We start from the raw sequence: 24538 nt of genomic DNA, 5'->3' as shown, positions 1-24538 counted from the left end.
TGTTCTATTAACAGATGAGGGGGGGAAAGATGACACTTTTTTGGCATCCCATTTAATTTATTCCAACTTTATGCAGTTCAGCTTTTCCAAAAAAGAAAGAAAAAAGCATCATGATTTCTAAACAAAACAAAAGGTACAAACTGCAGACAAGGTCAGATGCTTACTAGGTTTATGTGAAAAGCAGAACAAACCCCCTTTGATGTTAACAGAAAACAGGTAGCACCAATTTATACGACTAGGTTTTGCACACGTGCACACACACACACACACACACATACACACACACAATACACAAAAGAGATGACTCCTGCCCCTCCTTTTTAAAATCTCCTTTGTATTTCATCTCACGGCTGGAAGAGTTGGAGGTTTAATTTCAGAGAGCAGCTCTTATGCTGGGGGTTCTCTTTGTGTCATTTGCAGTTTCCATGTGAAATTTTGATCCCTTCCAGAATTTTTTTTTCTGTTCATATTAACAACGCTAAACCTGGGTGTGATTCCCCACCTCCCTGCCCCCTTGATGCTTTTGTCCATTACAGCGCTGCATCTGCATTTAGAAGAGTCTGCAGTTGTTATTGATAACTAAGATCATCTGTGTGTGCGTGTTCAGGTGCAGGTGATATTTACCAATTGAAGGCACTGGTAACTAACTGCAAACTAGATCACAAGAAGGTACATTAAGTTGGGCAGCAAATATTCACAGAGCAAAAGAACAACTGTTCAGCCTGGTCTCACTTCCTACCCAAAGTGGTGTTCTCAGATTTGCCAACCATGGTTTCAGTTCAACTACTATACAGCAAGGAAGTGAACGGAAAGTCTAAGCCCATTGTTAGGCAGAGTGAAGTTCAGGTCACACACGCCCTCCTTTTGTTTCAGCTGGTAACAATTTTGTGCAGATTTAATCCCTCTCCCAGTTCTATGGGCAGCACATCATGCATACAACATAACACAGCAGCACCTCAAAATGACTCAGATGCTTCAGTGGATGGTGGCTGTTTTACTGCTTAGGCTGCTTCCTCAGTGAGTCACAGAGCTGCTGCACATTTCCCCATGAGCAGACATTCTGTCCCCTGAAAGCTCTTCCAAAGCACTTGTCCATCTTCAGCATGCCTGTCCGGCAGAGCCATCCTGGGCTTCAACAGTCTAGTCAAACTCCCCATGGGCAGTCCACGTGCTTTGCCCTGTCTTAAATCCCACTCCTTTCCTTTCAACTAATCACCACCTTAGAAATGAATCAACTTCCAAATGCGAGCTGGGGAGATGCCTTATCTTCCTCGTTGAATATATTTTTTTAAAAAATCCAAGGATTACTCTAAGCATAAGGACCTAGTAATTGTCCTGCAAATGTCATAGGTATGAAAAGAAAATCTCATGGCTTATTCTCAGCTTGTGTGTGTTTCATACAGAAACAAATCAATGTGTAAAGTAATGGCAGAGACACATCATCTGTTCTTGGGAACTGATCTTCCAGTGCAACATCACCGACAGTTCCTGGAATTGTGTTTATTAAATCTAAGAGAGAGAGAGAGAGAGAGAGTGTGCGTGTGTGTGTGTGTGTGTGCATGCGCACGGGGGGGAAAGGCGCTTTCAAAGCACTATATATATACTGCACTTTACTTACAAAAGGTATGTGCTGAATGGCTGATGCTCCCTGCAACATATGAGGGACGTTGGCAGCCGCTTGGAAGTACGGGTTTTAGATGGGTTTTTGCTATTTAGAAAAAGAGAGAGACTTCCTGGATTGTTACCCTAAATCTGTAAGAGCTCTCCTCTCTCTGCAATTTAATTCTTGCTCCTTCAATTACAAAATGTAGGGCCTGATCCTGTGAAATACGGAGCACTTGCAATTAAATTAAATTGCAGGTGGTCAGCATCTCTCAGGATCAGGCCCTTAATTCCCACCTTACCAGTAAGGCTCCTATCCCCAAGAAGGAGATTGCTCAGCAGATCCCAGGACTGGATCTTTAAGATTTAGGTTATAATTCAGGGCCCGGTCCTGAGAGATACTGAGAACTATCCACTCTCAGTGAAGTCTATGAGAGCTGAAAGTGCTCCACATCTCTGGGGATGTGCCCCAGACACAATGCATGGGGCTGGCTGTACCGTCTCAATTCCTTTCTCTCTCCATTGCCTTCCTAGAGGAGGGTGATTGGAGCTGTGTACTGGCGTGATCCAGCTGGGAAATTCAGGAATTCCCCTCCTTTCCTACCCCACCACCACAGCCCACTTCATGACAAACAGAAACAGCAGCTTGGCAATAGGGACAGGTTGACAGGACTCGAGCAGGAGGTGATGTGTATTATTTACATTCTTTGGTCTTGGGGGCAAAGATTTTCATCCATCTTGTTTTGAGCATTATCACCTAGGCTCTTTGGAGACATCCGGGGAGCTCAGGACTTTACATTCAACAGGGCTGCGTGGTTTTCACCTGGCCTCCCGCGTATGCCCTGTTTCCCTTGCACTATGCTATCACTTTGCGGTGGTGGGGCTAGTGGGCCGCGAGTGACTCTGGAAGCACGCGAATACCTAGTACGTTGCAGTGGGGGCAGAGCTGACAGAAGACAAAGCTTTGTCTTTCATTGACTTTACACAAAAGACCAAAGAAAAGCAATTTCTGCCCCTTCCCCCCTTGCAACCCACCCTGCACCCCGGTCCTTCCCCAGCAGGCTGAAGGCAAGAGAAGAGGGTCACAGGCAATGCACAAAGCCAGTCTTTTGCAGAATATAAATAGACTTGCTGAAACCCATGTAAAATCCAGCACTCTGGCCAGGCTGAGCTGTCTCCAGTGAGCAGGAATGCGTCCATCTACTGCATGCGCAGGGCATGTGCTCCCCGCTCCTCCTGTTCATGTGCCGTGTAGAAGAGGTGGCACTCAGGGTCTCCGCGGATGGTGGGTGCTCCCTGGATCACTTTCCCAGTGATGGGGTTCACACACCAGCACTCTCCTCGCTGACCATTCAGAGACATCTTGCACTGGGGGCGAAGAGGGCGGGATGGAAATGGTTATTGGGTGGAAAAGACACCGAACAGCAAATTGCTTCAGAGCCCACATGTCGGAGAACTGGCCTCCAGCAGGGCCAAGAAGTAGGGTGACACCCTGCAAAGGAATACTCCCTCTCCCACCTGCAGCACCTTACTGCCAATTCTGCTGCAGGAGGGAGTAGCACCCTAGGGGGCCTGATGTCCTTAGCAGCTGCACTAGGCCTCACGGGGAGTGTATTGCCCTAGTGTCTTTGTGCAGAGGAGGAAGGAATATTTCCCTGCTCCTGCCTGGAGAGGGCCCTGGGCAGCAGGCCCACACCCTGCCCTGTGTGGCAGCACCAGGTGCCCATGGTGACCTGCGCTGTCAATACGTATGGCAGAGGTTCATTCTGAAAGACTTGGAGGTTGTGTACATGTTAAAAGCTGAATCTGAGCCACTTTCTGCAGCGGGACTGAGGGACAAAACACAGGCCATTCAGGAAAACAAAGGGAGTCCCTCATGTGAGGCCCCTTCCAGGCACCCCAGTCCTGAGTGCTGTGACACAGGAGGGACTGGAAATGCTTTTGTTGGCAATGAGGCTTCCAAACTCGGGGCAGTAAACAGAAAGGAGCTGACCACAGGGCACTTGGCTCTGGAAACGCAGATGGAAGGAAAGTGGGCTTGAAGGTGACTTTGGACTGCTGGGCCAGACGGAACCCAAGGACAGCCATGAGCAGTGCTCCAGGCTCAGGGATGGAAAGCTCCCAGAGAGAGCTAAAGTCTCCTGGACAAGCTCTGAAACAGTGCTAACAACAACACGGTGCCCTTCCCCACCAAACATCCCAAAGCACTTAAACAAGTGAGCTTTTCATTAGGACTACTGTACTGATGGGGAAACTGAGGCCCAGAGAGCAGTAGGGACTTACCCAGGGCCATACAACTTGTCTGTGGCAGATCCAGGCATAGAACCTGAGACCAGGCCTATGCATTAACTACAAGACTAACCCTTCCCTGCTGAAAGGGCATGGGCTGTGGTTTTTTGCCTATGCTTTGGTTGGCATTGAGCATGCCCTCCTCACCACACAGCAGCAAGAGGGCTCTTGGGCATTTACAATGAACATCCCCATCCAGCAGCCCTTACTCTCACGACAGGGTCCACAGAGCAGCACCGTTCCGATGAGTAAGGGCAGCCCAGGCAGGTGTTTGGGCGGAGTGCGATTTTCAAATGTGCTCTATGTTCTCCTAACTCTGCTTTCATTGACGTCAGTGGAACTGCACTAGGAGCCATGTTAGGCCAATGCTGAGTGCAGATGAAAAATCACACCCTTAGGCCTTGTTAAAATGCCCCCGTTAATGGACAGCTCTGGGCTGATGAGCACACGCAGCAGCTTCGTTAATTAGCCTCCTCTATCTAGTTCTGTATTCTGCCCTGCCTTTAGGGGAGGTACAGCTCTCACATTGCCCCCACCCTGCCCATCTCCAGCCAGTCCTCAGGTGTGTGCACCCAGCTGTCAATGGGAGATGCACTCACTCAGGAAATATGAACAACAGGTTACTTGGGCCGGTATTTTGTTCACATTATGGGAAAGTTCCAAGCAGGGCCAGGGGCCATAAGCCTGGAATATCATCCCCTTTTGCCTCCAGGAGCAGGCTCAGAGGCCCACCGTTCAGCTGCAGGACCTTTCTACAGGCTGCCCCTGCACCCACTGAAACCAATAGCAAAGCCCCCATTGACTGTACTGAGGCAGGATCAGACCTAATTAGGGCTCTGTCCTGCAAGGAGCTGAGAGTCTCCTGCAAGGGCTGAGTGCTCTCAACTCCCATTAAAATCAATGGCAGCAGGATCAGCCCAGATTGGACCAGAAGTGAAATCTTCCTCAATGGGCTGGTTCCCTGGCAGCTCCAAGCACAGGGGAGGCCCGAATGGAGCAGCTGGCCTGTCTCACAGTTCTCTCTTCACTAGCGCGTTCTGGGGAAAGATTCGCTGCTATTTCCAGTATCTAGCCGTTTGTCCTTTAGTGCAAAGCCTCACCCATTTCTTGGGCATGGTCTTCTCTCAGAAATCCACTTTAGAAAGGCTTTTTCTTCGCAATGCAAGTGAAACCTATACTGCATGGGGCTTATTCAACAGCTTAGATTCCTTTAGACAGGACAGATCATCCGTTTCAGAGGAACTGGCCAGCTCGATGGGGTGTGGTCATTCCAAGATAATTACAGCCCTGGAAATCCAGCTGGGCCATGTGCCGCTTCATAGCCCCAAGGGCAAGGACTTGAGATTACCTCAGAGCCATCACCCCCTTGTGTCATCTCACATCCGCAGTGGCCAGTCCAGACCTCAGCTCAGCAAGGGAGTGGCTAAGGGAAAGTGAATGATCGAGCACTGAGACATGTCTTCTTAAGGTGTCTTCTAGGTACTGATAATACAGAGGCCACTGAGGGAATGGCCAGGTGCAGTCCAAAGTGCTCCTACAGATCAGTCCTACATGATCTAGATCCCGGCTGCATGAGACACACCTCTCTCCCAATGCGCCATCATAGCAGTTGAGATTAGATGGGATGCTCTCACAGTTGCCAACTTTCACATGGTAAATAAGCACCCCGACTTTCACAATAAGCCATAAATCAAGCTAGTCCCATTTCAAAAGAAGCCAATCCCTAAGAACCCCAACACTCTATGTGACTAGATCCCCCCGATGTGCAGTCTGGGACTCTGGTGGGCCCGCTGTGCACCCGACTCTCTCCCCCCCTTGCTCCTGTTTGCCGGGAGCCGATCAAAAAAAGAGAAGCAACAAGCAAAACAAGCAACAAGCCAAAAAAGCCCCATTTCAGCATTTTTTTGGCGGGTTTATCATGTTGGATGCTCTCCCAAACAGTGGCTAGATTTGACCTTCTGGGGACAAGGCATTCTCTACAGAGGGTGCCTGGCTATGGAATTTGCTTTGCCTGTTGGCATGACAGTGCTGACATGTTATTGACCCTACAGGCTAGAGTGTAAAGCTCATTTGTTCACTTCAGTTTTTGGCAGGGACTGGAGGGAAGATTGTCATGTTATTCTAGTTACAAAGAAGATACTGCACAGATAGGAGGAAGTAGAGAGGAAAACAACAGATATGATGAGGAGGTGGAAGGATTGCTTGACGAGTGGCAGTGTGCTGTAGTGGCTAGAAGAGTAGATTGGCATTTAAGAGACTAGGGTTCTATTCCTAGCTATGCCACTGGCCTGCTGAGTGACCTCTAGCAACTCACTTCACTGCTCCGTGCCTCAGTTTCCCTGCCTGTAAAATGGGGATAATGATATTGACCTCATTTGTAAAGTGCTTTGAGATCTGCTGATTAAAACGTGTTATAAAAGAGCGAGGTAGTATAGAGAGATTAAAAGAATCTCTGCCCAGCTACCTTTGAAGGGTGAGACACTGAGGAGGAGGAATTATTTGGGGTGATACACATGCATAATGGAACAAAATAATGAAAGGAAAAAATTAAACTGAATGACAGGATATGTTTCCTATCACAGAGGTATAAGGAAAGTGATGGAAGCCTCTTTGGGAGTTTTAAAACAAGACTGCATGCTGGTTCCACTCCCAATTTCAAATCTGCTTCAGAGCAAGAATGCCAACTACTGAGTCACCAACACTGCTTTTCCCTATCTTAGGGTTTTCTACTGCTGCCTATCACACTAGCACATAATCCCCTAACACTGTGCTGGGCTGCAACACCTGTTCTTTCCTGTGTAGGCCTTTCACCTGATCCTGCTAGCTTATGGCTATCTTACAAGATCACAGAAATCCCGTTAGTGGCAAGGGGGTTGGGGCAGGCTGGTGGCTCGAAGTTCACACTGGTCTCCCGCTGACAGATGCATGGCAGGCACAAAGTCAAGATGTTGATTTTCAAAGTAGCAACATTTATCCTAGGACAAACATTCAGATGAAATGATTTGTGTTACACCACACAGATGCAGCTATTTTGTCTAGTGGATGTTGCTTGACTACTAGTCAGCCACACTCCTGCCTGACCTGTTCCCTGATTCTTCCTTCATACTATAATTATCACCGTATACATAGATTCCGCTCTCCTTGCTCATCTCCACAAAATAAATACAATGCAATATCCCAGCACCTGATCAAATGCATGTGTAATAAAACATCTCTAAATCTCTTCCTGTCCTAAACCTGATCCTCCTGCTATCTATCTATCTCTTTGTTCATTATCCCTTGCAGTGCTATTTCATCATGCCTCCTTGGGACAGCCCCTTGAAATGCTTTCAGTGGGCACTAGCAGGTGACTAACAAGGCAGAACAAAGCTAGCCATTGGGGATCTGATGGGCTGGGGGATGTGGAGTAGCAGTGAGGGTTCAGGCCACTCCATTCTTGTTACAAAGGACAAGGAGAGACATGCATGCAGTGTTGTTGTAGCTGTGTTGGTCCCAGGATATTAGTGAGACAAGGTAAATTATTAAAGGAGGAGATGTGGGCATTTAACATGGATTGCTCCAGTGCACTGAATGCCTCCTCTCAAGAACACTCAATGTTGGTGGATGGAGCCTGTTCTCAATCCCTGTTGATAAATGCTTCTTTGAAGCTGTAGTAAGAATTTGGCTGAATGGAGAATTGGCCTTTATAACAGTTTCCCATATCCAAATTGATTTACCTTCTAAATGACTGCACTGATCGATGGTCAATTGCATTCTCTTTGACAGATCTGCACGGCATGGGTTCGCATAGAAAGAGGCAGTTAGAAAATTATTTTTTTAATATTCCTTTTGCAGTAGCACCCAAATGGTAGCACGTGTTTTCCAAATACAGAAGACGACACATTTCCACCCCGATCAGCTCTCTTTGGAGCCAGAGACTAAACTTTGCTGAGGCTAATATGCTGAACTGCAATGAGATGGCTAGTATGTGTATGTATTGCACTGCCCTCTGTTGAATGGACTCAGAACTGCTCAGCTGTGTGTCAGAAGCACTATACTGATCAAATCTAATGGAGAGGTTCCTGGAATTTATATGCTAGGGACTAGTCCTTCCAGAGTAGGGTAGATGTGAGTTCTATCCCCTGCTGCTTCAAACCCATCTACTGACTTAGTGGACTCTGGCCCAGCAGATTTTTTCAGAAGGGTGACAGATCTCAGCCCTGAGCTTCCGTGGAAGGATGTACCCCAGGACTCCAATTCAACATCCTTCACAGAATCCTGGTAACTTGGAATCGGCATCACTCTTGTGGTACAAAACTGCTGAAGTTTGGCATAAATCTTTATACCCAAAATGTACTGTCATTCCTTCAGTATGACGGGGGGGATAGCTCAATGGTTTGACCCTTGGCCTACTAAACCCAGAGTTCTGAGTTCAATCCTTGAAGGGGACATTTAGGGATCAGAGAGAACTGTCAGGGATACTACTTGGTCCTGCTAGAGAAGGCAGGGGACTAGACTCAATGACCTTTCAAGGTTCTTTCCAGTTCTATGAGATAGCTACATCTGTCATCCCTTCAGGGTTTCCACAGGCTATGGCATCTGTAGGGTTGTACAACATACCACAGAGCTGCCCCCTTTTTTCACAGTTTAGTGGGGCCCAATCAGACCAAAGGTCTGAACATTTAATTTTTCTCCCCTGTTTTGGGGAGAATGGGAGACTAAAACCACTCCTCTTTCCTGTGCCAAGTCACAAGCATGTAAGTGTGGAATTCTGCAGTGAAAGAGCATAAACATACACCTCAGTAACTATCAAACAATGCCGCTATGACTAAGCAGCTGGAGGAATTGGTTTATGAGAGAGAGCACAAGGAGTTAATGGGTGGGGTCTGATAACCTTTACACAAGCACGGGAAAGGCTTGTAAGAGAAAGTTGTCATAAACAGATAGCTAAGGGTTAATATTCTTTTACCTGTAAAGGGGTAACACCAGTAACCTGAAACACCTGACCAGAGGACCAATCAGGAAACAAGACTTTTTAAAATCTGGGTGGAGGGAAGTTTGTGTCTGAGTTCTTTGTCTGGTGTCTGTGCCTCTCGGCTATGGGAAGGATTTTTCTGTCTCCTGCTTTCTAATCTTCTGTTTCCAAGTTGTGAGTACAAAGATCATAAAACAATAGGGGTTATTGTTTTTTTTTCTTTTGTATTTACATGTGTGTAGTTGCTGAAGTGTTTAAATTGTATTCTTTTTGAATAAGGCTGTTTATTCTTATTTCTTTTAAGCAATTGACCCTGTATTTGTCTCCTTAATACAGAGAGACCATTTTTATGTATTTTTTCTTTCTTTTTTATATAAAGCTTTCTTTTTAAGACCTGTTGGAGTTTTCTTTAGTGGGAATTCCAGGCAATTGAGCCTGTAGCTCACCAGGGAATTGGTGGGAGGAAGAAATCAGGGGAAATCTCTGTGTGTTAGATTTACTAGCCTGACTTTGCATGCCCTCTGGGTAAGGGGGAAGAGAGATTAGATATCTCGGTACTAGTGTTTTCCAGGACTGGAAACGGAGAGGGTGGAGTCCCTTTGTTTAGATTCACGAAGCTTGCTTCTGTGTATCTCTCCAGGAACCCAGGGAGGGAACACCTGGGAAGGAGGAGGGAGAAGGGAAATAGTTTATTCCCCTTTGTTGTGAGACTCAAGGAATTTGGGTCTTGGGGTCCCCAGGGAAGGTTTTTGGGGGGACCAGAGTGCCCCAAAACACTCTAATTTTTTGGGTGGTGGCAGCTTTACCAGGTCCAAGCTGGTAACTAAGCTTGGAGGTTTTCATGCTAACACCCATATTTTGGACGCTAAGGTCCAAATCTGGGAAATATGTTATGACAAAAGTAATGATTGGACACCCAAGGTTATAAACCAAAAAGACTGGGATGAGAAGAAAGAGAAAGTTAAGGCTCACTATCCGATGAAACTTTCTGGCAGTGAGATCTGGAAGGCTGTGGGACAGTCTCCAAAAGGAAGGGGTGGAAGCCCAATTGCTCTGGACTTTTAAAAGTAGCCTGCACAGAGCACTAGGGAATAATTCCGCACCGACCCCTGGGGAAAGATTAGCTGTGACCAGCTAGGGCTCTTCTGGCTCATATAGATGCTAAATAAAATGTCAGTAAAAGTCCATAGCTCCTATCTAGACCTATGGCCTGGATTCTCTGGTCCAGTTTTGGTCCCCCCACTACAGAAGGGATATGGACAAATTGGAGAGAGTTCAGCAGAGGGCAACGAAAATGGTTAGGGGGCTGGGGCACACGACTTATGAAGAGAGGCTGAGTGAACTTGGGTTATTTAGTCTACAAAAGAGAAGACTGAGCAGGGATTTGATAGCAGCCTTCAACTACCTGAAAGGGGGCGGTTCCAAAGAGGATGGAGCTCGGCTGTTCTCAGTGGTGGCAGATGACAGAACAAGGAGCAATGGTCTCAAGTTGCAGTGGGGGAGGTCTAGGCTGGATATTAGGAAACACTATTTCACTAGGAGGGTGGTGAAGCACTGGAATGGGTTACCTAGGGAGGTGGTAGAATCTCCATCCTTAGAGATCTAAGGCCCGGCTTGACAAAGCCCTGGCTGGGATGATTTAGTTGGTGTTGGTCCTGCTTTGAGCAGGCGGTTGGACTAGATGACCACCTGAGGTCTCTTCCAAACCTAATATTCTATGAATCTAGGATTATGATGAAGCATTGCATGCTAGGACCCGTGTTCTCTCAGGGCAGCACCTACGTCTATGTGAGTTGCTCTTTTGTTCGCCCATGTCCTCCAATGCAGGAATGGCTGAACAATGACCTCAAAGCAACACTGAATAGTCAAACCCAAAGCGAAGGCACATGCGCTCAGGGTAGCCCAGCAGCTCCCCACACTTGCCTGTTTGAGATTGTAAAAGCCTTGCTTGTCACAGTTGGGGATGTGCAGGGAATAGAGGTGCTCCAACGGGCCACGCTCATCTGGCAGACGCATGGTTGAGATACGTTCCAAGACCTGATCCAATTCCTGCTGGCAGGGGGTCTGAAAAAAGGCCAAGAAAGCAGAAAAAAAAATAATCAGGGAAACAGCAGGTTTCAGCCAAAACAAAAGAGGACAGATTCTTTCCCTTTTCTCTGATGTATGCAGGGTAAGGTCAAGGCCCTGGACAACCACCTAGCAGGAAGAGGTATTGTTTCACAGTTCTCACTCAACACAGCCTTCAGGTTGCTCTCAACAATCAAAGAAAAAAAAATCCCTTCACAAGCACTTGGAGCATTTACCAACACAGCTGACTTTTCCTATCCGGGCCTTCTATCAAGGTCGCTCGACCGTCAAAGAGGTTCCCTCAAACATTGTGACATATTGGCAAGTTGCCCAGAGACCCTGGCACTATATTAGCATGGGTACTTATGTACAGCAATCAAGCCTTCATACACAATCATCGTAATGTTAGTCTTTGCTTGTATTTCCCCTGATAGATGAACAGAAACTGCTAGTGGACTGAATTCACTAGCAATAAAATACCCACAGCAACAGCTTTGTCTTTAAGCCAATTTTACTGGAGGGAGGGGGTGCGAGGGCTTCACATTGACAGAAGTCACAGGTCTTTACAAACATTACTGCAGCAGGCTGGGATTTTCAGTGGAATTTAAGGGAGTTAAATGACCAACTCCTATTAAATTTCAATAGGATTCAGGAGCCTGTCACTATGAGACACCTTTAACAATTCCAGCCTTAGGGTCTATTAGATAGAATTAAAAAGACAGAGCTTCCAGAGGTAATCCAGACTGAATCTATAGGTTGGATCTCAATGCAGTCTCCTGCAATTTTATGGAACTCAGTGGGATAAAAACTGGGAAAACACCATAACGAAGAAATCGTAGACTGGAGGCAAAATATCTGAGTGGCATCACATCATAGAAATAAAGACACTACGTTCACCTAACAGCTACAGAAATTGGAGGGGGGTTTTGTTTGTTTTTTTGAAGTTGTGTATATACTCAATATTGCGGCTGCTGAAACAATTGGTTATATGGTACAACTAAATTTTTTATCTAGTTGTTAATATAATATTCAGGTGAGCCTATCTGAAAACAGAAGATTTTTGATAGTTAAAAGTCCCAAATATGCTAAACCCAGATATGATAAACATTTGTATGCCCCTTCATGTTTCGGCCACCATTCCAGAGGACATGCTTCCATACTGATGATGCTCGTTAAAAAAATAATGCATCAATTAAATTTGTGACTGTACTCTTTGGGAGGAGAATTATGTCTCCTGCTTTGTTTTACCTGCATTCTACATATATTTCATGTTATAGCAGTCTCGGATGATGACCCAGCACATGTTTGTTTTAAGAACACTTCCACAGCAGATTTGACAAAATGCGAAGACGGTACTGCTGTGAGATTTCTAAAAATAGCTACAGCACTTGACCCAAAGTTTAAAAATCTGAAGTGCCATCCAAAATCTGAGAGGGACAAGGTCTGGAGCATGTTTTTAGAACTCTTAAAAGAGCAACACTCTGATGCGGAAACTACAGAACCCAAACCACCAAAAAGAAAATCAACCTTCTGCTGGTGGCATCTGACTCAGATGATGAAAATGAACATGCATCAGTCAACCCTGCTTGGATCATTATCAAGCAGTACCCATCATCAGCATGGACGCATGTACTCTAGAATGGTGGTTGAAGCATTAAGGGACATATGAATCTTTAGCACATCTGGCATGTAAATATCTTGTAACACCGGCTACAACAGTGCCATGCAAACACATGTTCTCACTTTCAGGTGACATTGTAAACAATAAGCAGGCAGCATTATCTCCTGCAAATTGTAACCAACCTTGTTTGTGTGAGTGATTGGCTGACCAAGAAGTAGGACTGAGTGGACTTGTAGGCTCTAAAGTTTTACATTGTTTTATTTTTGAATGCCGTTTTTTTGGTACACAATTCTACATTTCATGATAAAGAGATTGCACTGCAGTACTTGTATGATGTGAATTGAAAAACACATTTTTTTTCTTTTTTACAGTGCAAATATTTGTAATAAAAAATAAATATAAAGTGAGCAGTGTACACTTTACATTCTGTTTTAATTGAAATTAAACTATTTGAAAATGTAGCAAACATCCAAAAATATTTAAAATAAATGGTATTCTATTGTTGTTTAACAGTGCAACTAATCACAATTAATCTTTTTTATTGCTTGACAGCCCTATTCAATATATACATTTTAGGATTTAGGCCCTGTGTTATATTGTTCATTTTCAAGGAAAATAACAAATCTCTAATTAGTGATGTTAGTTTAGCTAGGGTGCGTGGGAATGTGCTGTAATGGTTTATTTTTGGAACGTTACCCATTAAAAAGAAAACTGTAATTGCTAATTCTCTGTGTGTAGCTGTCTTATGGTGAAGACTAGGACTTGATTCCTAAGAAAAGTGAAGAAAGTGAATCCTATTATAATTTCCACTTTTCATATTTAGAGTGTTCCGATAGAAAGTCCAGTTGTTGTGTCTTACAAGGATTTGAATTCATGGTCTGTGCAGACACCTTAAGTCAGTCAGAGGCGTTCTGTAGCACAGAAGGGTAAGTAACTCTATTTACCTCCCCTCTATGTAGGTTACATGGCACTGGAGGAGAATCACATCAGACTGTATTTCTTTTAAGATGCTCCTGTGATTCTCCCCTGCAGCCTCCCTCTTTGGGTTTTGGGTAGTTCCAACGCCCATTATACAAGGAATGTCTGACTGCACAATTTCCCACAGCCCCTACTAATCAGCTACATTTTTTCCATTACTTGGCACAGAGTGCAACTTGCTGCTACCCTTTCCCATTTCTACCTCCCCTTCGCTTTGGAAAATGCACGGCCACCCATGAGGAGCGAGCTCCCCAGCCCCCTCACACACTTCCAGAACACAAACGCTTTGGAGTGAGTCTTAAAACAATTTTCATGCCCTGCTTTGCCAGTCTGTGTCAAAAACTTTCAGGGACTCAAACTCGGCTTGGCACAAGGCCAGGCAGAGCAGGCAGGAGCCAACTAGATCAGTGTTTCTAGCAACTATGAACATACAGAGCGGGAGGAAAGCCCCTTGTAACATGGCTGCTCCAGGATGATCCAAAAGATGTGAGCACAGGAGTGACCTGTATCGCCTCAACTCAGCAAACTGGAGGATATCAAAAAGTGAATTAGAAAAGTCAGCGCTGGAGGGAGCAGAGACTGCCTGGGATTCTCACTTCTGCTGGGTGAACTAAAGAAGTGAGTGAGTTGACTGATATCCAGGATCATTAAGGGGCAAATTCTCTTTCCTGTGTCCAGCCAGCATACCCAGTTTGGGACAGGGGAACTTGCTGAGCATCAGGGGGTTGAAAGATTCTTCACTCTCCAGCCTCAGGGCTGTGGTACATACACACACATGCACACACACACACACAATGGGGGCAAACCCTGCCATATCAATGGATCTGCTGGCTTTGTCTTCACTCCTCCTTAAGCTCATCTGTTCCTCAAGCTCCCTGCACAGGGTGGTGGAAGGAGTCCCAGGGGACCTGGGTTTCCCAGTGCACAGGGGATTTATGTAGCAAAACTGTCCCACTTCCACCAGGCTCAGAGCCTCTCCAACACCCCACTGGTGAGCAGAATTTACCCCCCACAAGGAATGTGTGTCGCCCTAAAGGGACACTTGGACAGCTAAGGCACCACAAGTTAGGGTTTGACTAGCAGGAGAGGGAGCATTCACAGACCCTACTAGGAGTGGACATGTTTTCATCATCCTTCCCCCTGCATCCCAAACGAAGGTCCCAATTCCAGGCTTCACTGCAGCCCCTTTGTGGCATCTGAGCCACCATAAAGAGGACACAAAACTGGCATAACTGGCAGCTGGCTAATATCCCCAGCGCCAGGGCACCAGGGAAAGAGTGTCCCAAAAAAAGAGCCCTGCAGAGAGGTGTGCTGAAGGAGTGTCCTAGGCTGGGTGAGAGGGGGACTGGTTGGTGCTTTGCCCTTGGAGCAGTTCACATTTACACTCTAGGCCATGCTGGCTCCCAGACCTGCCCAGACACCAAGATGGAAAAGGTGGCATTAAATCACCTTTGCCCCTTTCCAGGAATTGTGTATTCTGTGCTGCACCCCTCAGCCGGATCTGGATTTAGACAAACATTCTCCTGGAGTGTTCGATGCCCAAACCCAGTGCTCTTGGTCTACTGCTGTGGGTGCCATCAAGTCTCAGCACTGCAGCTGTTAGATTTACCCTGTCAGTTAAATATTTTTAATGAAAGCTTCAATTCTGCAGGAATCAGCAGTTTAAGCCCCTGCTTGGCAGGTATTTTAAACCCCTTCTCTGTGTGTGTTTATACCACACCCACCACTGTGTCTAGGCACCACTGGCAAGTAACAAAGCCATGCAAATTGCAGCAGGATTTCTCTGGGCTTCCCCGACCCGCCCTCCACCTGAGGGACAAGTTTTCCCCTCTTCTTGCCATACACAGGCCTAAGGCTATGTCTAGACTGGAGACCTTAACGACTGCACAGCAGTATCAGTGCAGCTAAACCACTGTAAGATGTCCCGTGTAGTCACTCAATGCTGACAGGAGAGAGCTCTCCCACTACCATAATTATATCATCCCTAATGAGCAGCAGGAGAACATCTCCCGGCGAGAGAGCACTGTCCACACTGGTGCTTCTGGTTTTTTTCCACACCCCTGAGTGACATAAGTTTTACAGACAAAAGTGCTAGTGTAGACACAGCCTAAAGGTTTTGGTGGTTTTAAAGCAAGGTCTCCAGAAACAAAGCCAGTTGGGCTGATAAACCACAAGTGAAAGGTGACAGACTGAATTCCTTTCCCTTGTTTCTCCTATTTTGCATTGATTTCCCTTTAAGAAGATGACAGTTCACCCAATGGTGAGCTTTCCCGATGCACCCTCAAGCTCCCCACAATTTACACATCCAGCCAACAAGGTGCATGGTGGATTAGAAAAGATTTTCATGACAGCTCATCTTAATTAATTAGTCTCTTAGAGTTGGTATGGCAACTTCCCCCTTTTCATGTTCTCTGTATGTATATCTATCTTCTTACTATATGTTCCATTCTATTCTTCTGATGAAGTGGGCTGTAGCTCACGAAAGCTTATGTTCAAATAAATTTGTTAGTCTCTAAGGTGCCACAAGTACTCCTGTTCTTTTTGCGGATACAGATTAACACGGCTGCTACTCTGAAACATGACAATATTGTACAGCAGCTATGCCTGAATTAAACAGGAGTACTTGTGGCACCTTAGAGACTAACAAATTTATTTGAGCATAAGCTTTCGTGGGCTACAGCCCACTTCATCGGATGCATAGAATGGAACATATAATAAGAGTGTGTATATATATATATATATATATATATATATATATATATATATATATATATACACATATATATATATATATACACACACACACACACACACACACACACACACATACAGAGAAGATGCCATACCATGCCTAAATTGTCCACTAGAGGGATGAAGTGGCCATTTATCGAGATCCTTGGGGGACACATCCTCACAACATGGGAAAGGGGACTAAGGAGGAATCCTCTCCTGCCAGGCTGCAGAATATAGGCAAAGCTGCTCATCAGAGGCTACTTCAGCCAACTCTACACACTCCATTCAAGCCCCTAATATGGGATGAAAGACTGATGGATCCATACAGCTGGAGATTCATAGGCTCATCCTCCCTCCCCTGGCCCATGCCTATCTGCCCTCTATACCATGCAGGTATACGCTCCCTACAGGACTTACCTGAGCCCAGATCCAATGCCTTGCACAGAAGCATTGTAGTGGCTCTTCTAAGGCCATGGACACTAGGGACAGGACTTTTACCAAATGTAGCAGGTTACAGAGCTTTTCCTCTGTAATTCAGAAATTGCAGCATGCAGACATAAGGATGACCATGGCCTGTTGGGATCTGTGGTCTCTGTAGGGCATGCATTTATACGGAAGACGACAGCCCACTGGCCAATTTATGAAGTGCCATCACTGGCTGTAGTATTTATTTATTATTTGGTGTATGCAACCTAGTAAAGCCAAGCCACTGCATTCTTATCAACCAAGTTCAAGGCCTGAAGGCCTCCAGGAAATTGAGTCATTTTGCAGTTCTCAACAGTATGCGCCATGGTTTGTGGCTGCCCACACTGACAGTGGATTGTCTCTAAAACGCCAACGAAATTCTGCTGCAGCATAAATTCCATGCCTGGTACAAAACCGGTTCAGAAGGGTCCATTGCCTTTGTGCTCAATCAAATCCGAGTTGAAGTTAAGTGGGGTCTGAGACAAGATAATTATTTGTCACTTTCTCTGCAGACCACGAAGCTCACCATGTGTCCTCTACCATAAATCCCTCACCCGGTAAACTTATCCACATTGTGAGGCGCCGTGAGGGCAGACGAACATGTGGTGGGCTACAGTGGTCTTCAGTGAACTGAAGTGAATCTGTACTGAACAAGGATAAATCAAAGATTCCCAGAGGGATGTTCATTGGAGTCATCTAGAGAAAAGGACGTGGAGACACCAAGCCTTGGACAAGGAGCCCATTCACACCACTGTCACCTACTGCTGTTTAGTAGGAACAGGTCCTGTTCCTACAAAGGTGGATGCTTTGCACCCCTTTTAGTGCTTTAATGCATAACACTGTAGAATTAAGGAAAGCAAGGCCTTCTCACTAGCACACAAAGTTCACTATTTGTGTGTTTGAGCCCAGTTTCAGGCCAAAACAAATGTTTGCTTCATTTGTTTGCCCTTTTTAAAAAATGGTTGTTGCAAATGCAATGATTGACATTTTCCCCTGGGAGTCTGCACTGGAACCAGGCTAATGATAATTCTCTCCCAGCCCTCCACTCCTCCACCCCCATCAACACACAGTTTTTGCCAACTGACCCTCATGGATGATGGCCGTAATTTCTTCAACTCTTCATGGTTGTGGTGGTGCTTGACGACTTTGCCCATCTGTCTCTGCTGTTCATTCGCTTTCTCTCGCATGACAGCAAGCTCTTTCATGCCAGTCTTCATGGACTTTCTCCCGCCACCTCCACTCACCACCCCGGGGGTGCCATCCACATAATTCCCCGTAAAGACTTCAAGCTCCTCATCACCATTGTCTGCGTAAGACAGAAGGAAGGTAAAAAAAAAATCCCAATCTTTCTCACAATTCCTTCCTGGATCGTTTCAAGGCTGGCACATTACCAAGACACAAATGCAAAATTTAAAATCACATTAGCCCTTTAATCTGGAAAGTAAGGATGGCTCCTTTCATTAGGGTATAATTACCTCTCTTAAAGATAGTTTAGAGCAGAGGGGAAATCATTTCTGAGATACTCTTGCTGGTTTTATTTGCCCTTCTAAATTACTTACTTAGGCATGTACTTTTCCCATCATAAGTCCAGTTGGGTTTATATTTCAGCTTCAAAGCTTAAAACTGAAGTGATTAGTAATGATACTTGGGGTCTATCTATCATCACCCAGTGTATCTACAGGAATACTTACTCCATGTGTGTTAAAGTAATTGTTCGAGACTATTCTCAGAAATAGCCGCCACTGTTTTACTAGTGCCATAATTTTTTGGTAGAACCTGCCATTTCAATGATACTTCTTGACAGGTCCAACTTCAACCAAATATGCTATATTTGGCTACTTCTCTCAACTCCAACACAAGTGCAGGTGCTTTGAGCTAAACATGCCACTGTTGTCAGCATCAAGACCTAAAATATAATTTAGCAAGATCTGACTCAAGCAGCAAGAAAACTCAAGGTTACAGTTGGGCTTACTCCAAAACTCTGCACACATTTTGGTTCTCCTACAACAGAATGTGTAACATTGTGATCCAATCTAGTCCTCCCTAGGTCATGGTTGTCACTCTGCTGCAAACCACAGCCATTATGCGGTAGCAGTGGGGGCAGAACCCATGTTCCCCAGCTTGCTTCAAAAGCACACCCCTGACAAATCTCACTGCTAAAAGAGAATGTCCACTAGCTGTTGTCAGTACAGTGCTGAGGAAACACAGAGGAGCAGTTCGGCTGAGAGTAGTGGAATGCACACACATGAACCAGTCATTGCAATAGTCTAATATTTGGTAGATTTTCCCCCATTCTTTAAGAGCCTGGAGCACATATTAGTTACTGCTATGACAAAAGCTAGGCCGTATTCATCTCTCAAAAGAGACATGCATACAGATTCTTTCAACATGTAAAGAACCAAATGTATAACTCGGGCCTTTAAAACCTACAGCACGTCAGCAAACTCCAGTAACTAAAGCCTGAAATAATCTGGGATTTGTGTTTCCAGTTGGATGTAATTTCACTTTCAGCAATCCAGCACTTTGGATATCAGCAATGGACACAAAGTGAAGTAACGTTAGAACCGTGTGTGATGGAATATAGGTGCATGGCCTATACCACAGTTCACATAACAGTCCTAATTTTACAGTTCTGTCCTACTTCCTAGGAGATTAAGCTTGTAAAACATTTACATATTTCCACAACATGATGTTACCTCAGGACACAAGTGTGCTGTCAGGACACAGAGTGAAAATAACAACTTAATGCTCTCCACGCCATCCTAGGAGCTGGCCAAGGATTACTTTCTAATAATAATCTTAATTGTTTACATATCAAGGTCTCCAATTTAATTAGAAACATATGATGATGTGGGGGGACAATGACAAATTAAATTGCCTTTAAAATGAATGGAATTAAAGAAAAAATATTGTGCCAAACCCCAGCTTTCTGGAAGTTGTTCGAGGATTTTAGCCTTTTCATGTTATAAAGCAGAACTCAAAACACAACCAAGTTTTACCCATTTCCTAGAAATAATTAACTTTAGATGTTGGTAAATTACAGTTGAGAATGAGTGGTGTGCTTGCCAATAAGGTCAGAATTTAAGACAAACAGAGAAAATGAAATGGTGCTATTTCACTCAAGCTTTTCCACAGCTTCATTCAGAAAAAAACTTGAGCATGAGCTAATGTATAGCAAGTAAATCTAAAGCAGGATCAGCCAGTCCTTTCCTGATCAACTCCTGTTGCTTCCTGCTTCTCACTGAAATACATATAAATTTGCCCAAGTAAGCATTGTTCTAGTAAAACAAGGCCAGACGGTAAACATCTTGTCAGTTGGTTCATTCACAAAATCTGCTTCTGATATTTTCATACAATTTTTATTCCCAAAGCTAACAAATATAAAACCAAAGAAAACACTGGATGTGAGTGCACACGCTGGAGATGAGAGAGAATGGTTTTGGAAACAATGTAATCATAAGAGTTAAACTGCAGCAGGAGCCAGAAATCTCTAGCTAGTAGAGACTGCATCCCTTCCTTGCCAATGCAGATCTGTCCATGGTGATCCTTGCTTTCATCACCTTTGGACTGGACTCCTCGAACATGCACTACCTGGGGCTGATTGCAGGAGCTATGTACAAGCCGTTGCAACTTTTCTTAGGGCAGGGCTGCAGACTCTGTACTGGGTCCCTGTTCAGTACCAGTTCTTGTCAAAGCTGTGGCCTGACACTGCAGCTGATGGGCATCAGAATAAAGCTCTTGTGAGGCGGGGACCTGCAGCTGGGTAATGAGGGTGGGAGGAAGGATCACCATAATCAAAGCTCGGATCTTGATCCTTTCAGAGCATCATGGGGGATATACTTCTTTGCATAGGTTGTTCCTCAACAGAGGAAGCAACAAAGTGGCCAGCCTGTTTTTCTCCATTCCCTAGAACAGTGGTTCTAAAACTATATTTGGTAGACCCCAATAGTCCATGGAGTATTTGCTGGTGGTCTCTGAAGAGCTGGCTGGACATAAGGTACTGACTTTCCTTGTTCCCAGCTACTGCACTGCGTTAAAGTCAGCAACAAGGACTTTCACTCTACAATGACTGAAGAAATAAGAGCTAAACAAGGAAGCAAAGAAGATGGCCCATGCTTGGAAAGCAACGTGAGTCCTTTAATACTTGTAACGTGTTCAAGATGTGCGTGCGCACATGCGTGAGGCAGATTGGACTGGTTTAGGATTATATTTGACAGCATCCATTTCAAAGAGAAAGCAAACATCCCTAGTGTAGGAGTCTGGATGCAACAGCAAAATCCGAGAGAGAAAAAGGACTCAAGGCTGAAAGAGCACATAATACACTTTGAGCTAAATAGTGACTTTTTACAGCCAAGTACTTTTTTAAATGCTGCCCGAGAGAAGCAAATCATTTTGAAAACCATTATGCATCTATCCAGAAACCAATTATGCCACCCATTGACCCTGAAGTATTGGGTAGGGGCAAGCACTAGTTTGCGTTTGTGATACATCTCTAACCCATTTGTCATACACCCTTCTGCCAACCAATTTCAATTTACACTAAATATATCTACTAAAAAAGCGGTGCTAAGATTCAAAACAATTATGTTTTATAGTTCTTCATTTTTCATACGGCATGTGGAAAACCTCCTGTTCTCTTTTGGATCAAAAGGTAGAGTGTTTCACACAGGGCAGGGTCACTTGTGGCAGAAGTCAAAGCAGATAGCAGAAGTTCTACCTAATATGCATTGATGTGGAGTCCACGGAATACCTCCCTGTGTGCCAAGAAAATGAGTTCTTACAGCTTTCTCTATGGAAAACTCCCATTAGCTTCAATCAGATTAAGATTTGGCTGCAATTAAAGCATATTTAAAATGTACATCAGCTAATGTCTGTAATGCATTACACAGTCTGACCAAAACTTCCAAGAGCAGGCACCAATTTCCATTGCTTCAGTCTTTGGGAGGCCAATTCCAGCTCTCTAGAGGGCTCAGGTGGAACACCTCTATAACACTGAGGCACTCAGAATCAGTCTCACGGTAACAAAAAGCGTTATTATGATGACACCATTTCCGAATGTTATCAGTTCCCAAACACATCTGAGTTGCAGGCTGGACTTGTGCCAATAGCATTCCTTCAGGGCAACAGCTCCAACCTGAACCATGAGCTGCCTGGGCAGCATGCAATTTGTTACTGTCCTTCCTTGGAGCACCATTCTGTGTCTATTTGTTTTTCTTTAGCAAGAGCTCACATGCACTGTGACAAATTCAACAGCTTGTCTATCTCACATGTTTACAGAACGTCTAAGTGCTGATGTAGGCCCCAGCCTTGCAACGAACTCCGCTCACATGGACCCCGGCACTCACCCAGAGACCCTTTAACTTCAGCAGGGTTCTGCACGTGCACAGGGAGCTGCTTATGGTGAACTCACTGGAGGATCAGGGCCTTAGAGGCCCAAAAGTATCTCTATTTTCTCTCTTTAATAATGGCACTCTGCTTATGACAGCACATTTCATCTGAGGACATCAAAACACTTTACAATTAGTTAACCAGGCTTCACAACACCCCCAAGAGAGAACTATTGTCCCCATACTGCACATCAGTAAACTAAGGCACAGAGACATTAAGTGTATTGCCCCAGGACACACAGCAAATCAGCGACTGAGGAAGAGAACCCAGGAGTCCTGAATCCTCATTCACTGCTCTAATCACTAGCCACATTCCCAGCATTTAGAGCAAAGCTGTCTTTCTACTGCTGTTATGGAATGAAAGCCATAGGGATGGCTGCAGAAAGATTACATGGAAAAGTGTGGGGAGGGAGCACATAAAAATCACACCCACCCGTCCAGCTGTCCCTGTGACTCTTCTAAAGTCATCTCAGTGTTTTCAGGAGCAACCTGGGCAAAGGTTCCTGTCAGTGACTCCAGAGCAGATTTTGCTCATGTAATATTTAGATAGCCGAGAAAGAGGTTGGCAGCAGCAATCATACCAGTGTTCTGATTTCCTTGAAACAGGCGATTCAAAGAACAAAAGTTCCCATGTGATCTCTCTCCCCCCATCTCCTCCCCCACAGGGCCAGCTCTACTGTTTTTGCCGCCCCAAGCAGTGCACCGAATTGCCACTGCAGACAGCGGGGGCGGTCCGTGCGCCTTTAGGGCGGCAGGCGCATTTCCGCGGCAGCGGCAATTCAGCGGCAGCTTCTGTCTTCAGCTGGAAGACAGAAGCTGTGCCACCATGCACAGCTGAACAGAGAAGCTGCCGCCGAATTGCTGCCGCCGCAGAAACACGCGTGCCGCCCTAACGGTGCATGGACTGACCCCGCTGTCCGCAGTGGCAATTTGGCGTGCTGCTTGGGGGAAAAAACACCCGGACTGCCACCCCTTGCAGACTGCCGCACCAAGCCCCTGCTTGGAATGCTGGTGCCTGGAGCCGGCCCAGTCCCCCCGCCACACAAAAACCCCCACTTGTTTGCTCACGGACATTGCTCACAAACACAGGGCTTTGACTTGATGCATGTCACCTTTTATATTCCACCTGGTCTTCTCTGGAAGGACTTTGTTACAATTCAGTTGCATAAACAAGCAGGATTTGTTGCATCTCCCTGAACAGGTTACAGTTCAACATTTACTATCACCCCATTCCTCCTCACGCCAAAGAAACACAGGGGGATTGAAGTGGATGGTGGGAAAGACCATAATGAGAAGAATGGAACCAGCAAAGCGGAAGGCAAGGTGAATGGGGTGGGTGTGACAGGGAGGTGAAGTTGGGGGGAGTTCTGAGCAAAGGAGAGAGTAAGGATCTGGGTGAACTCCGGTACCTTTGAAGTCAATGGATGTGTCACCTTTGCCTTTTAGCTCTTCATTCAGAAAGCAGCCCAGAGGCTTCATAGCAGGCAGCACTCTCCCTTCACAGATCTCTCCCCTGACCCCGCTCCAACCCGCCAACACGCTTTTTTGGTGCCTAAACATTCACTCAGGGGGATGGTATAACCATAATATCCAGGGCCGGTGCAATCATTTAGGCAAACTAGGCGGCCGCCTAGGGCGCCTAGTGGTTGGGGGTGCCTAAAAGTCCCCTCAGGCGAGGAGGTGGAGTGGAGGTGAGCTGGGTGGGGGGGCACGTGGGGAGGGCTGCCCGCAGTAACGGGCGGAGGGGAGGCGCACAGGGGAACAGCTCCCCACCCCAGCTCACCTCCACTCTGCCTCCTCCGCTGAGCACACAGCCCAGTTCTAAGCCTCCTCCGATCAGCACCGCAAGCCTGGGTGGGGAGGAGAATTAGAGCAGTGCCGGCGTGCTCAGTGGAGGACGCGGAGCCTAGGTGAGCTGGGGCGGGCTCCCCAGGCAGGGTTAGCTGCTGGGGCGGGGCGGGGTGGGGGAGTCTTTTTTTTTACAAATTCCACAGTGTGAATACAATTTATTGTGCGCTTTACTACACAAACCCATACTGAATAATTTTAGCTACAGACTGAATTGCCTTTGAAAAAAGCGATGTCTTTTATGGTTTATCTTTGCTACTGAACAAGAGCACCTGTATTCTAGCTCCAAGAATGATAAGCAAACAAGTTCTTGCTTCATCCTAGTTTGGGTTTGTGCCACTGTCACTAGCAATCTTCTTTTCTTTTTGGAGATGAATTCAGGAATAATTCAATATATCTATGCTGCATGTGTGACCTATCCTTGGCCAGGCAGGGTTAGCTGCCATGGGGGGACGGGGGAGAGTCTCCCCGGGTGAGATTAGCTGCCGTGGGGGGAATGGGGTGAAGAGGGGTTAGCTGTCATGGTGGGGGGTTAGCTGCTGCGGGGGGGGGCTCCCCGAGTGGGGGGCTGAGTTAGCTGCCGTGGGGGGGCGG

At 45.8% G+C, this 24538-nt stretch overlaps 1 protein-coding gene across 1 annotated transcript in view; it reads right to left on the bottom strand.

The window, feature by feature from the left end:
* Window positions 1-314: 314 nt before the first annotated feature.
* IGFBP2 (insulin like growth factor binding protein 2) overlaps window positions 315-24538 on the bottom strand; it is a 111337-nt gene continuing 87113 nt past the window's right edge. Inside the window, exons 2-4 of the mRNA XM_050916734.1 lie at window positions 17795-18015; window positions 10769-10909; window positions 315-2970 (exon numbers count right to left, since the gene is read on the bottom strand). Of these exons, the coding sequence (XP_050772691.1) occupies window positions 2803-2970; window positions 10769-10909; window positions 17795-18015 (530 nt within the window). The 3' untranslated portion in view covers window positions 315-2802. The remainder of the gene's footprint in view (window positions 2971-10768; window positions 10910-17794; window positions 18016-24538) is intronic.

Source organism: Gopherus flavomarginatus, chromosome 10 (genome assembly GCF_025201925.1).
Source record: "Gopherus flavomarginatus isolate rGopFla2 chromosome 10, rGopFla2.mat.asm, whole genome shotgun sequence".
Lineage (NCBI taxonomy): Eukaryota > Metazoa > Chordata > Testudines > Testudinidae > Gopherus > Gopherus flavomarginatus.
This window is presented reverse-complemented; position numbering and strand designations above follow the sequence as displayed.